The 13,214-nt window shown below is 32.4% G+C and overlaps 1 protein-coding gene across 1 annotated transcript in view; it reads right to left on the minus strand.

Moving 5' to 3' along the window:
- Window positions 1-13,214, minus strand: part of LOC139487465 (protein PF3D7_1417600-like) — a 98,103-nt gene that overhangs the window by 36,217 nt on the left and 48,672 nt on the right. Inside the window, exons 12-13 of the mRNA XM_071272277.1 lie at window positions 12,644-12,743; window positions 3,172-3,250 (exon numbers count right to left, since the gene is read on the minus strand). Of these exons, the coding sequence (XP_071128378.1) occupies window positions 3,172-3,250; window positions 12,644-12,743 (179 nt within the window). The remainder of the gene's footprint in view (window positions 1-3,171; window positions 3,251-12,643; window positions 12,744-13,214) is intronic.

The raw sequence follows: 13,214 nt of genomic DNA on the forward strand, positions 1-13,214 counted from the left end.
ATATATGGGATGTATTCTTCTGAGGTTTGAGTCTCAATTAAATCTGATTCTGGAATAATTTCCAAAATACATGAAATATGTAATAAAAGTGGAAAATATCAATGAATTTAATTTTTTTTATAATCAAACTTCACTTTGTGAAAAAAATTGTGTATTTACAATGAGTAGTTTTTAAGTAATTGATTTTTCAAATTTTGTTACTAATCAAGTCAGTCTTTTTAGCAAACATTTTGAGAAAATGTGTGAGGGACACAAAAATGATTTTACCAGAAACATGTAAATCCCATACACAGCTACTTTTGCATAGGTACTATATTTTATGTATCAAAAATCTGTAGTACTGGAAATTTACTTTTAATATTCAGTACTATTTTGCTACTTTAAAATTATTGTAATATTTAGGTACCTGTATTTTACAGTACTTGGTTTGTACTTGAAATTTAAGTACCACATATTTTTGGTTGCATGGTTACATTTTCAGCATTTTGAAAGTTTTTCTCTTTTAAATCTTTTAAAATAATGACGTTCAAACATTGAATACTGTAATCGTTGTTGTTATTATTATTTTGTACCAATTTTTATAAGTACAAAACAAGTACTGTTAAGTACAGGTACCTAAAAATTACAATAATTCTAGAGTAAAGAAATAGTACTAAATATTAAAAGTAAAGGAGTAGGTCCCGTAAGACCCCTTTTTGGCCCCAAAATATAGCAGTTTTACAAAATTGTTAAAATGTAAACTTTTAAATATATATTGGACAGTAGAATGCTTCTGCTACATAAATATTGGTTGTTTTTGGCAATACAATGCACATATATCGAGTACTAGCACCATTAATTCACGCTAAATTACTGAAATCTTCACAATTCTATCATTTTAGCTAAATTTTAGACGGTTTTCGTGTAAAACGAAAGTGGCCGCATTCGTGTTCATCATTAATATTGAAATGTAAGTTGTATTTTATGATAATACGTAACATATATAAAGATTTTGGATGAACACGGATGCGGCCACTTTCATTTTTGACAAAAACTATCTAAAAAGTGACATTTTTCGACATATTTGGTAGATTTTTCATATTTGAGCTTGAATCGGATCGTTTTCAATGACTAAATCAGTTAAAATCTTTCACATAAACTAATTGATTGAAATGAAATAGACACTTAAGTGTTTAAAAAGAGGTCAAATTCATTCATCAGATGAACTTGAAATTTGAGGCCAAAATTGATCCTTACCGGACTACTCCTTTCCAGTACTACAGATTTTAAGTACAGAAATAGTACCTATATGCAAAAGTAGCAGTGTATTTCCTTTTTTTCTTAGATATATGTATTGTTTCAATTATTTATAACAAAGAAGTTAAAAAATATGCATTTTGTTGATAAATCAGAGAAAAATCACAAATTTACAAAATTGATAGCATGGTAAATTTGACACAAAATAACATCAAAATATGATAAAACTTTCTTATATTAACACCTACCTATAATTCTTTTAATATAAATTTATTCAGATTGGTCCCCTTCATCTTCATTGAAAGTATGACAAAAAGTTAATTAATAACTGTGATTTTTTTGAGGATAATAACCCTAAAACAGCTGTGTCATTTTTTTTCTATTGTATTTGGTCGGCAAAACCTGAATAACCCTTATCCACCCAGGAATCTGATCAAGTATTGTAATTGTCTTCATTTCTGATTCATGGCATCCATTGTAGTTTTGTCAGTCCCATTTGAAATGGGTCTGAATATTGGACTCTGTGGAATACTTGAAACAAGAATGTGTCCAAAGTACACAGATGCCCCACTGGCACTATCCTTTTCCGTGTTAAATGGACCGTGAAATTGGGTAATAATCTTAGTTGGCATTGAAATAAGAAAGATTATACTATAGAGAACATATGTACTAAGTTTCAAGTTGATTGGACTTCAATTTCATCAAAAACTACCTTGACCAAAAACTTTAACCTGAAACTCCCACTTTCATTTTCTATGTTCAGTGGACCGTGAAATTGGGGTCCAAAGTCTAATTTGGCTTTAAAATTAGAACGATCATATCATAAGCAACAAGTGTACTAAGTTTCAAGTTGATTGGACTTCAGCTTCATCAAAAACTACCTTGACCAAAAACTTTAACCTGAACTGACGCACAGACAAACAGACGGACGAACAAACGGAGCACAGACCAGAAAACATAATGCCCCTCTACTATCATAGGTGGGGCATAAAAATGTGGGGAGTTGTACCGGCAGCCAATGTCAATAGTAATATATGGCCTTGAAATGATCATACTGATGGTGAAAAAAGGTTGGCATTTTTTTCTTCTTCTTTCAAATCAAAGGTCCGTCTGGCGTAGCTAGCAACCAAAACATGTTGGGATTGCAATAGTGGAAGGTCAAGGATCTTGGACCACAGCTAATTGAATCCCTGTTGGTCTTGAGGAACATCTTTAATTAGCTTTCTGAAGTGGCAGTTTATAGTGAAGGAGGAATCCACCTTGTCCTGTTTTCTGAAAATCACACCCGACACATTTGATTCATACATGTTTTTCTATCTGTAAATGGTAATTTGACCTTGACATTTAGCTCACCTATAAGGGGAGGTATGACAGAAGAAATACTAAAACCAAAAGGTCTATTTATGAAAAGATATGTCTGAATCAAGCTCCTTTCCTTTCTAAATTGTTAATTTCAAGCACGATTGTTACGACTTTTAAGTGACTTTGAAAAGGAAAATTGGGATGACCTTGTTACAACACTATAAATGACCTAAAAGTATAAATTGTTATGATATTATAAAGAAGTGAAACTGTGAGCTACTGCTCACTGATGATACCCCCGCTGCAACTGGATAATTCTAATAGTGTAAAAATATATAGTGTTAGGTAAACAGGAAATTGCTGAGTGATGAAAGCTGACTTATAATATAAATCCTGAAACTTAATTTCAGAAACCCTTATGATGTGGTTCCTGAGATAGATGCAACAAAAATATTCATGGGATGGATTGACGGACTGACAGACAAAGGTAAAACAGTTAACCCCCACCTTTTTATAGCGGGGTATAATGACCTTGAAACTCGCATTGGTATGACATATAAATGACCTTGGGGCATGCATTGGTGCCACATTACAGACTTTGAGGCATGAATTATACTGACATTATAAACTGACCTTCAAACATGTATGGTTATGACATTTAAATACTTTATCTTCAGGGTCCATAAGGGCAGCAAAATCACAACTTGGACATCTGTAAAAGAAAGAAAGTAAGACTTTGATAATAATATTCTTGTAAAATTGAGTGTGTTATGATATTGTAATTATTATATTTATTTATGTTGGCCTAATTTGTGTTGGGTGGCCTGATAGTTGTTTACAAAATAATCTTATAACTGTGCAGTTTAGAAATCACTGGAACAATCACAGATACTGATGGAATGATTGGAACTTTCCATTTAACTTACATAACATGCATAATGATTCCAGAATGATCCTAATAAAAGATGCGTTATTCAAACTTCTACAAGTTTCTAGAATCTTCTGTTCTAGTTTTCTAGGGCATTCTATTCCTAGAGTGTTCTAGAGATTTCCGTGACAACTATATTATATACAGACACTAAGGTTAAACTTTCAGGCTAATTATAAGACATAGACATCGATAGACATTAGTATTCACAGCATTTGGATTGACACTTTTATTTTACATTGTACATCATCATACTAGATTGTGACCTTAGTAGTGGACGTAATATTCTGATTGTATTCCTGAGAAATTTTCCGGATACAGATAAAGATAAAAAGATTGGATTTTGACAGTTGAGTTGACAGTAATATTTGTGTAATAATTCTTGTAAACTTTTGTATAATAAATCTTGTTAAATCTGATTATTGATATGTGTCTTTTGTTGGCTACAATTAAAAGGTGATTTCTGACTGTAACAAGTGTAAGTAAAATGCTAAAACTCTTAGAATGGAGATCTCTAGAACAAAGGCAAAAAGATGTAAGACTCACAATGATTTTCAAAATTGTTTTGAAATGAGAAAGTTGCAGTGACAAAGGAAGGTCATCTGATGCCCCTAAACAACTGTCAAGTAAAATGCATGACAGAAGCTTCGAAATTATTACTGGAATTATGCCTTCTTTCCATGAACCATAAAAGATTGGAACACTCTCCCTCCTGGTGATGTATCAGCATCGTCAGTCAAGGCTTTTAAAGCCTCTGTGACAAAGCTGAACTAAATTCTAACAATATGGGGCAGGGCCGTAACTAGCCTCTTCTAATCGTGAGGCAAAATATTTTCACCAACGGAGCAAGGCGAATTTTTTTTGGCGAGGGGTCTGGGGGCTGCTCAAGGCTCAAGGCCCCCAGAAGCTCTGAGAAAAATAACGCAAAATCATGCAATCTGTGCGTTTCCAGGACGCTTTCTGACATTGAAACGCAATTAAGTTTTAGCTATTTTTTCTCCACAAAATTCTAGTCTCAAACGGCAAAAACATAGATTCATTATAATTTAAGACTTTTACGTTCTATGGACAACATTAAAAGACCGATATGTAGAATAAAGCAAAAATCGTAATTCTCATAATCATTAATACCGGATCTGTATGTCGACTGTCTGTTCTCGTCTTGTATTGTGCTTAGACTTTGGTGATTTTTTTTATGACTAGATTTAAAATAAAATATAGTGACATTGCAGTATTATACTTTAAGTACTTAAGTACTGCTTAAGTCGACACTAGGGACCATCTTGGTATTATTGATTCTTTTATTGTTGAAGAACACTCAAGCAACTTTGACCATTGGTCATTAGTATTTTTTCTATGCATTGACTTTGTGTGTGATAGGTTTCGCGAACATTAACTCGAAATTCCTTTATTTTCTGTTAAAGGGTCTGAACATGACTTAATGCAAGTTTAACCCTTCAATGTTCAAGGTCATATGGCAATACATTATTGGTTTTTTTTTTTAATTATTTGATATCGGGAAATTGGTGACCTTACTTTAATTTAATCCATGTCAGCTATCTAGTTTTATCTACAAAAAAAGCCAGTTTCGTATTCTTTGATATCAAGTTCAATTCTCCATTCAGAAACGACCATTTTTTCTGTGTCTTGTAGCATCGTCTATTCTTAAAATATTCTCTCGCACAATATCTGGACATCAATGGACATGCAACATTGCAAAACCACACGTTTACAAATGAAAATCAACTCTCAGACTATAGTCATAAAGTAGGACAGTAAATGATCAAAAGACAAACACGGGACACAGAAGTACAAACAATAGACCATCAACTTTGAAAACTAAAAGTAAAATAGAAACATGGATCACGAAAAACATGCAGGGGCGACACCAGAGAGTGAAGAGAACTTGCTTCGTGCTAGACACTTTCCGTGAAAACAATTTGATATTAAGACAATCTTTTGTTTCAGTTTTTTTTTTTCCTTTTTTTAATTTCTAACATGAGGCATTTTCCTCATTTGCCTCAATGTAGTTACGGCCCTGTGGGGTTGGGGGGAGTCGTCCGTATGCGCATCAAACTTATGGCAAATTATTTAATTTGTTGCTTGTGGCCATTATCCGGTAGAAGAAGTAGTAGAACAGAAACTGATCTGCCACTGTCGTGACTGTAGCCACCCAGTTTAAAGAACAAAATTATTTATTTTTTTCAAAATCATCAATTCTAAACACTTTGAAAGATTTGAAGATTCTGAGAAGAAATAAAGACCCTTGACCAATCAGAATCAAGAATTTTGTATGTTACCTCACTAAACTTGATATTTTCTATGTTACCTGACTAGATCTGCTAAATCTGTCAAGTTGATATTTTCTATGTTACCTGACTAGATCTGTTAAATCTGCCAAGTTGATATTTTCTATGTTACCTGACTAGATCTGCTAAATCTGCCAAGTTGATATTTTCTATGTTACCTGACTAAATCTGTTAAATCTGCCAAGTTGATATTTTCTATGTTACCTGACTAAATCTGCTAAATCTGCCAAGTTGATATTTTCTATGTTACCTGACTAGATCTGTTAAATCTGCTAAGTTGATATTTTCTATGTTACCTGACTAGATCTGTTAAATCTGCTAAGTTGATATTTTCTATGTTACCAGACTAGATCTGTTAAATCTGCTAAGTTGATATTTTCTATGTTACCTGACTAGATCTGCTAAATCTGCCAAGTTGATATTTTCTATGTTACCTGACTAGATCTGTTAAATCTGCCAAGTTAATATTTTCTATGTTACCTGACGTAATTTGTTAAATCTGCTAAGTTGATATTTTCTATGTTACCTCACTCAACTTGATATTTTCTATGTTTGCCTGACTAGATCTGTTAAATCTGCCAAGTTGATATTTTCTATGTTACCTGACTAGATCTGTTAAATCTGCTAAGTTGATATTTTCTATGTTACCTGACTAGATCTGTTAAATCTGCCAAGTTGATATTTTCTATGTTACCTGACTAGATCTGTTAAATCTGCCAAGTTGATATTTTCTATGTTACCTGACTAGATCTGTTAAATCTGCCAAGCTGATATTTTCTATGATACCTGACTAGATCTGTTAAATCTGCTAAGTTGATATTTTCTATGTTACCTGACTAACCTATATATTTTCTATGTTACCTGACTAGATCTGCTAAATCTGCCAAGTTGATATTTTCTATGTTACCTGACTAGATCTGTTAATTCTGCTAAGTTGATATTTTCTATGTTACCTGACTAGATCTGTTAAATCTGCCAAGTTGATATTTTCTATGTTACCTGACTAGATCTGCTAAATCTGCCAAGTTGATATTTTCTATGTTACCTGACTAGATCTGCTAAATCTGCTAAGTTGATATTTTCTATGTTACCTGACTAGATCTGTTAAATCACCAAGTTGACATTTTCTATGTTACCTGACTAGATCTGCTAAATCTGCCAAGTTGATATTTTCTATGTTACCTGACTAAATCTGTTAAATCTGCCAAGTTGATATTTTCTATGTTACCTGACTAGATCTGCTAAATCTGCCAAGTTGATATTTTCTATGTTACCTGACTAAATCTGTTAAATCTGCCAAGTTGATATTTTCTATGTTACCTGACTAGATCTGCTAAATCTGCCAAGTTGATATTTTCTATGTTACCTGACTAGATCTGTTAAATCTGCCAAGTCGATATTTTCTATGTTACCTGACTAAATCTGTTAAATCTGCCAAGTTGATATTTTCTATGTTACCTGACTAGATCTGCTAAATCTGCCAAGTTGATATTTTCTATGTTACCTGACTAGATCTGTTAAATCTGCCAAGTTGATATTTTCTATGTTACCTGACTATATCTGTTAAATCTGCCAAGCTGATATTTTCTATGTTACCTGACTAGATCTGTTAAATCTGCTAAGTTGATATTTTCTATGTTACCTGACTAAACTTGATATTTTCTATGTTACCTGACTAAACTTGATATTTTCTATGTTACCTGACTAGATCTGCTAAATCTGCCAAGTTGATATTTTCTATGTTACCCGACTAGATCTGTTAAATCTGCCAAGTTGATATTTTCTATGTTACCTGACTAGATCTGTTAAATCTGCTAAGTTGATATTTTCTATGTTACCTGAGTAGATCGGTTAAATCTGCTAAGTTGATATTTTCTATGTTACCTGACTAAATCTGTTAAATCTGCCAAGTTGATATTTTCTATGTTACCTGACTAGATCTGTTAAATCTGCTAAGTTGATATTTTCTATGTTACCTGACTAGATCTGCTAAATCTGCCAAGTTGATATTTTTCTATGTTACCTGACTAGATCTGTTAAATCTGCCAAGTTGATATTTTCTATGTTTCCTGACTAGATCTGCTAAATCTGCCAAGTTGATATTTTCTATGTTACCTGACTAAACTTGATATTTTCTATGTTACCTGACTAGATCTGTTAAATCTGCCAAGTTGATATTTTCTATGTTACCTGACTAAATCTGTTAAATCTGCCAAGTTGATATTTTCTATGTTACCTGACTAGATCTGCTAAATCTGCCAAGTTGATATTTTCTATGTTACCTGACTAGATCTGTTAAATCTGCCAAGTTGATATTTTCTATGTTACCTGACTAGATCTGTTAAATCTGCCAAGCTGATATTTTCTATGTTACCTGACTAGATCTGTTAAATCTGCTAAGTTGATATTTTCTATGTTACCTGACTAAACTTGATATTTTCTATGTTACCTGACTAAACTTGATATTTTCTATGTTACCTGACTAAATATGTTACCTGACTAGATCTGCTAAATCTGCCAAGTTGATATTTTCTATGTTACCTGACTAGATCTGCTAAATCTGCCAAGTTGATATTTTCTATGTTACCTGACTAGATCTGTTAAATCTGCCAAGTTGATATTTTCTATGTTACCTGACTAAATCTGTTAAATCTGCCAAGTTGATATTTTCTATGTTACCTGACTAGATCTGCTAAATCTGCTAAGTTGATATTTTCTATGTTACCTGACTAGATCTGTTAAATCTGCCAAGTTGATATTTTCTATGTTACCTGACTAGATCTGTTAAATCTGCCAAGCTGATATTTTCTATGTTACCTGACTAGATCTGTTAAATCTGCTAAGTTGATATTTTCTATGTTACCAGACTAGATCTGTTAAATCTGCTAAGTTGATATTTTCTATGTTACCTGACTAGATCTGCTAAATCTGCCAAGTTGATATTTTCTATGTTACCTGACTAGATCTGTTAAATCTGCCAAGTTAATATTTTCTATGTTACCTGACGTAATTTGTTAAATCTGCTAAGTTGATATTTTCTATGTTACCTCACTCAACTTGATATTTTCTATGTTTGCCTGACTAGATCTGTTAAATCTGCCAAGTTGATATTTTCTATGTTACCTGACTAGATCTGTTAAATCTGCTAAGTTGATATTTTCTATGTTACCTGACTAGATCTGTTAAATCTGCCAAGTTGATATTTTCTATGTTACCTGACTAGATCTGTTAAATCTGCCAAGTTGATATTTTCTATGTTACCTGACTAGATCTGTTAATTCTGCCAAGCTGATATTTTCTATGATACCTGACTAGATCTGTTAAATCTGCTAAGTTGATATTTTCTATGTTACCTGACTAACCTATATATTTTCTATGTTACCTGACTAGATCTGCTAAATCTGCCAAGTTGATATTTTCTATGTTACCTGACTAGATCTGTTAATTCTGCTAAGTTGATATTTTCTATGTTACCTGACTAGATCTGTTAAATCTGCCAAGTTGATATTTTCTATGTTACCTGACTAGATCTGCTAAATCTGCCAAGTTGATATTTTCTATGTTACCTGACTAGATCTGCTAAATCTGCTAAGTTGATATTTTCTATGTTACCTGACTAGATCTGTTAAATCACCAAGTTGACATTTTCTATGTTACCTGACTAGATCTGCTAAATCTGCCAAGTTGATATTTTCTATGTTACCTGACTAAATCTGTTAAATCTGCCAAGTTGATATTTTCTATGTTACCTGACTAGATCTGCTAAATCTGCCAAGTTGATATTTTCTATGTTACCTGACTAAATCTGTTAAATCTGCCAAGTTGATATTTTCTATGTTACCTGACTAGATCTGCTAAATCTGCCAAGTTGATATTTTCTATGTTACCTGACTAGATCTGTTAAATCTGCCAAGTTGATATTTTCTATGTTACCTGACTAAATCTGTTAAATCTGCCAAGTTGATATTTTCTATGTTACCTGACTAGATCTGCTAAATCTGCCAAGTTGATATTTTCTATGTTACCTGACTAGATCTGTTAAATCTGCCAAGTTGATATTTTCTATGTTACCTGACTATATCTGTTAAATCTGCCAAGCTGATATTTTCTATGTTACCTGACTAGATCTGTTAAATCTGCTAAGTTGATATTTTCTATGTTACCTGACTAAACTTGATATTTTCTATGTTACGTGACTAAACTTGATATTTTCTATGTTACCTGACTAGATCTGCTAAATCTGCCAAGTTGATATTTTCTATGTTACCCGACTAGATCTGTTAAATCTGCTAAGTTGATATTTTCTATGTTACCTGACTAGATCTGTTAAATCTGCTAAGTTGATATTTTCTATGTTACCTGAGTAGATCGGTTAAATCTGCTAAGTTGATATTTTCTATGTCACCTGACTAAATCTGTTAAATCTGCCAAGTTGATATTTTCTATGTTACCTGACTAGATCTGTTAAATCTGCTAAGTTGATATTTTCTATGTTACCTGACTAGATCTGCTAAATCTGCCAAGTTGATATTTTTCTATGTTACCTGACTAGATCTGTTAAATCTGCCAAGTTGATATTTTCTATGTTTCCTGACTAGATCTGCTAAATCTGCCAAGTTGATATTTTCTATGTTACCTGACTAAACTTGATATTTTCTATGTTACCTGACTAGATCTGTTAAATCTGCCAAGTTGATATTTTCTATGTTACCTGACTAAATCTGTTAAATCTGCCAAGTTGATATTTTCTATGTTACCTGACTAGATCTGCTAAATCTGCCAAGTTGATATTTTCTATGTTACCTGACTAGATCTGTTAAATCTGCCAAGTTGATATTTTCTATGTTACCTGACTAGATCTGTTAAATCTGCCAAGCTGATATTTTCTATGTTACCTGACTAGATCTGTTAAATCTGCTAAGTTGATATTTTCTATGTTACCTGACTAAACTTGATATTTTCTATGTTACCTGACTAAACTTGATATTTTCTATGTTACCTGACTAAATATGTTACCTGACTAGATCTGCTAAATCTGCCAAGTTGATATTTTCTATGTTACCTGACTAGATCTGCTAAATCTGCCAAGTTGATATTTTCTATGTTACCTGACTAGATCTGTTAAATCTGCCAAGTTGATATTTTCTATGTTACCTGACTAAATCTGTTAAATCTGCCAAGTTGATATTTTCTATGTTACCTGACTAGATCTGCTAAATCTGCCAAGTTGATATTTTCTATGTTACCTGACTAGATCTGTTAAATCTGCCAAGTTGATATTTTCTATGTTACCTGACTAGATCTGTTAAATCTGCCAAGCTGATATTTTCTATGTTACCTGACTAGATCTGTTAAATCTGCTAAGTTGATATTTTCTATGTTACCTGACTAAACTTGATATTTTCTATGTTACCTGACTAAATATGTTACCTGACGAGATCTGCTAAATCTGCCAAGTTGATATTTTCTATGTTACCTGACTAGATCTGTTAAATCTGCTAAGTTGATATTTTCTATGTTACCTGAGTAGATCGGTTAAATCTGCTAAGTTGATATTTTCTATGTTACCTGACTAAATCTGTTAAATCTGCCAAGTTGATATTTTCTATGTTACCTGACTAGATCTGTTAAATCTGCTAAGTTGATATTTTCTATGTTACCTGACTAGATCTGCTAAATCTGCCAAGTTGATATTTTCTATGTTACCTGACTAGATCTGTTAAATCTGCCAAGTTGATATTTTCTATGTTTCCTGACTAGATCTGCTAAATCTGCCTAGTTGATATTTTCTATGTTACCTGACTAAACTTGATATTTTCTATGTTACCTGACTAGATCTGTTAAATCTGCCAAGTTGATATTTTCTATGTTACCTGACTAGATCTGCTAAATCTGCCAAGTTGATATTTTCTATGTTACCTGACTAGATCTGTTAAATCTGCCAAGTTGATATGTTCTATGTTACCTGACTAGATCTGCTAAATCTACCAAGTTGATATTTTCTATGTTACTTGACTAGATCTGTTAAATCTGCATAGTTGATATTTTCTATGTTACCTGACTAGATCTGTTAAATCTGCCAAGTTGATATGTTCTATGTTACCTGACTAAACTATATATTTTCTATGTTACCTGACTAGATCTGCTAAATCTGCCAAGTTGATATTTTCTATGTTACCTGACTAGATCTGTTAAATCTGCCAAGTTGACATTTTCTATGTTACCTGACTAGATCTGTTAAATCTGCTAAGTTGATATTTTCTATGTTACCTGACTAGATCTGTTAAATCTGCCAAGTTGATATTTTCTATGTTACCTGACTAAATCTGTTAAATCTGCTAAGTTGATATTTTCTATGTTACCTGACTAGATCTGTTAAATCTGCCAAGTTGATATGTTCTATGTTACCCGACTAGATCTGTTCAATCTGCCAAGTTGATATTTTCTATGTTACCTGACTAGATCTGTTAAATCTGCTAAGTTGATATTTTCTATGTTACCAGACTAGATCTGGTAAATCTGCTATGTTGATATTTTCTATGTTACCTGACTAGATCTGCTAAATCTGCCAAGTTGATATTTTCTATGTTACCTGACTAGATCTGTTAAATCTACCAAGTTGATATTTTCTATGTTACCTGACTAGATCTGCTAAATCTGCCAAGTTGATATTTTCTATGTTACCTGACTAGATCTGTTAAATCTGCTAAGTTGATATTTTCTATGTTACCTGACTAGATCTGTTAAATCTGCCAAGTTGATATTTTCTATGTTACCTGATTAGATCTGTTAAATCTGCCAAGTTGATATTTTCTATGTTACCTGACTAGATCTGTTAAATCTGCCAAGTTGATATTTTCTATGTTACCTGACTAGATCTGTTAAATCTGCCAAGTTGATATTTTCTTCCTGGACTCTATCTTCATATTTGGACAGAATGTTACTGGAAAGAGCTTTCTGTAATTGACCTACATATATACAATAAGGTCATGAAAGGAATAAATCGAGTAAGAATTAGAGAAATATATTCATTGGTTCAATATTTACCTGCAATCTGACACCATATATTTTGTCTATGGTAGAATTATCATTAAAACAGAAGGTCTATTTCAAAATAATTCTTATATGATTTGCATATTAGGGATCATGTTGATATAATTGGTTGAGAGGTCTTCCAGTAGTGGTTCTTGACATTTGTTTTTCGATAGACGACATTGACGGAACTACTTTTTGTAACCATTGTGGACGAGATGACAGCAACTTTGAAATAAAAAAATTTCTGTGTGTTCATCGTTAAAATGTTAACAAATAAATTCATTCGAATGATTATAAGACATTTTTTTTTTTTATTTTTTTTATCAGATTGCTATTTTCATACTGATACAGTACATTTTTTGTTGCCATAACCAGAAAATAAATTCATGCACCAGGCCAATTCA

Source organism: Mytilus edulis, chromosome 9 (assembly GCF_963676685.1).
Source record: "Mytilus edulis chromosome 9, xbMytEdul2.2, whole genome shotgun sequence".
Classification (NCBI taxonomy): Eukaryota; Metazoa; Mollusca; class Bivalvia; order Mytilida; family Mytilidae; genus Mytilus; species Mytilus edulis.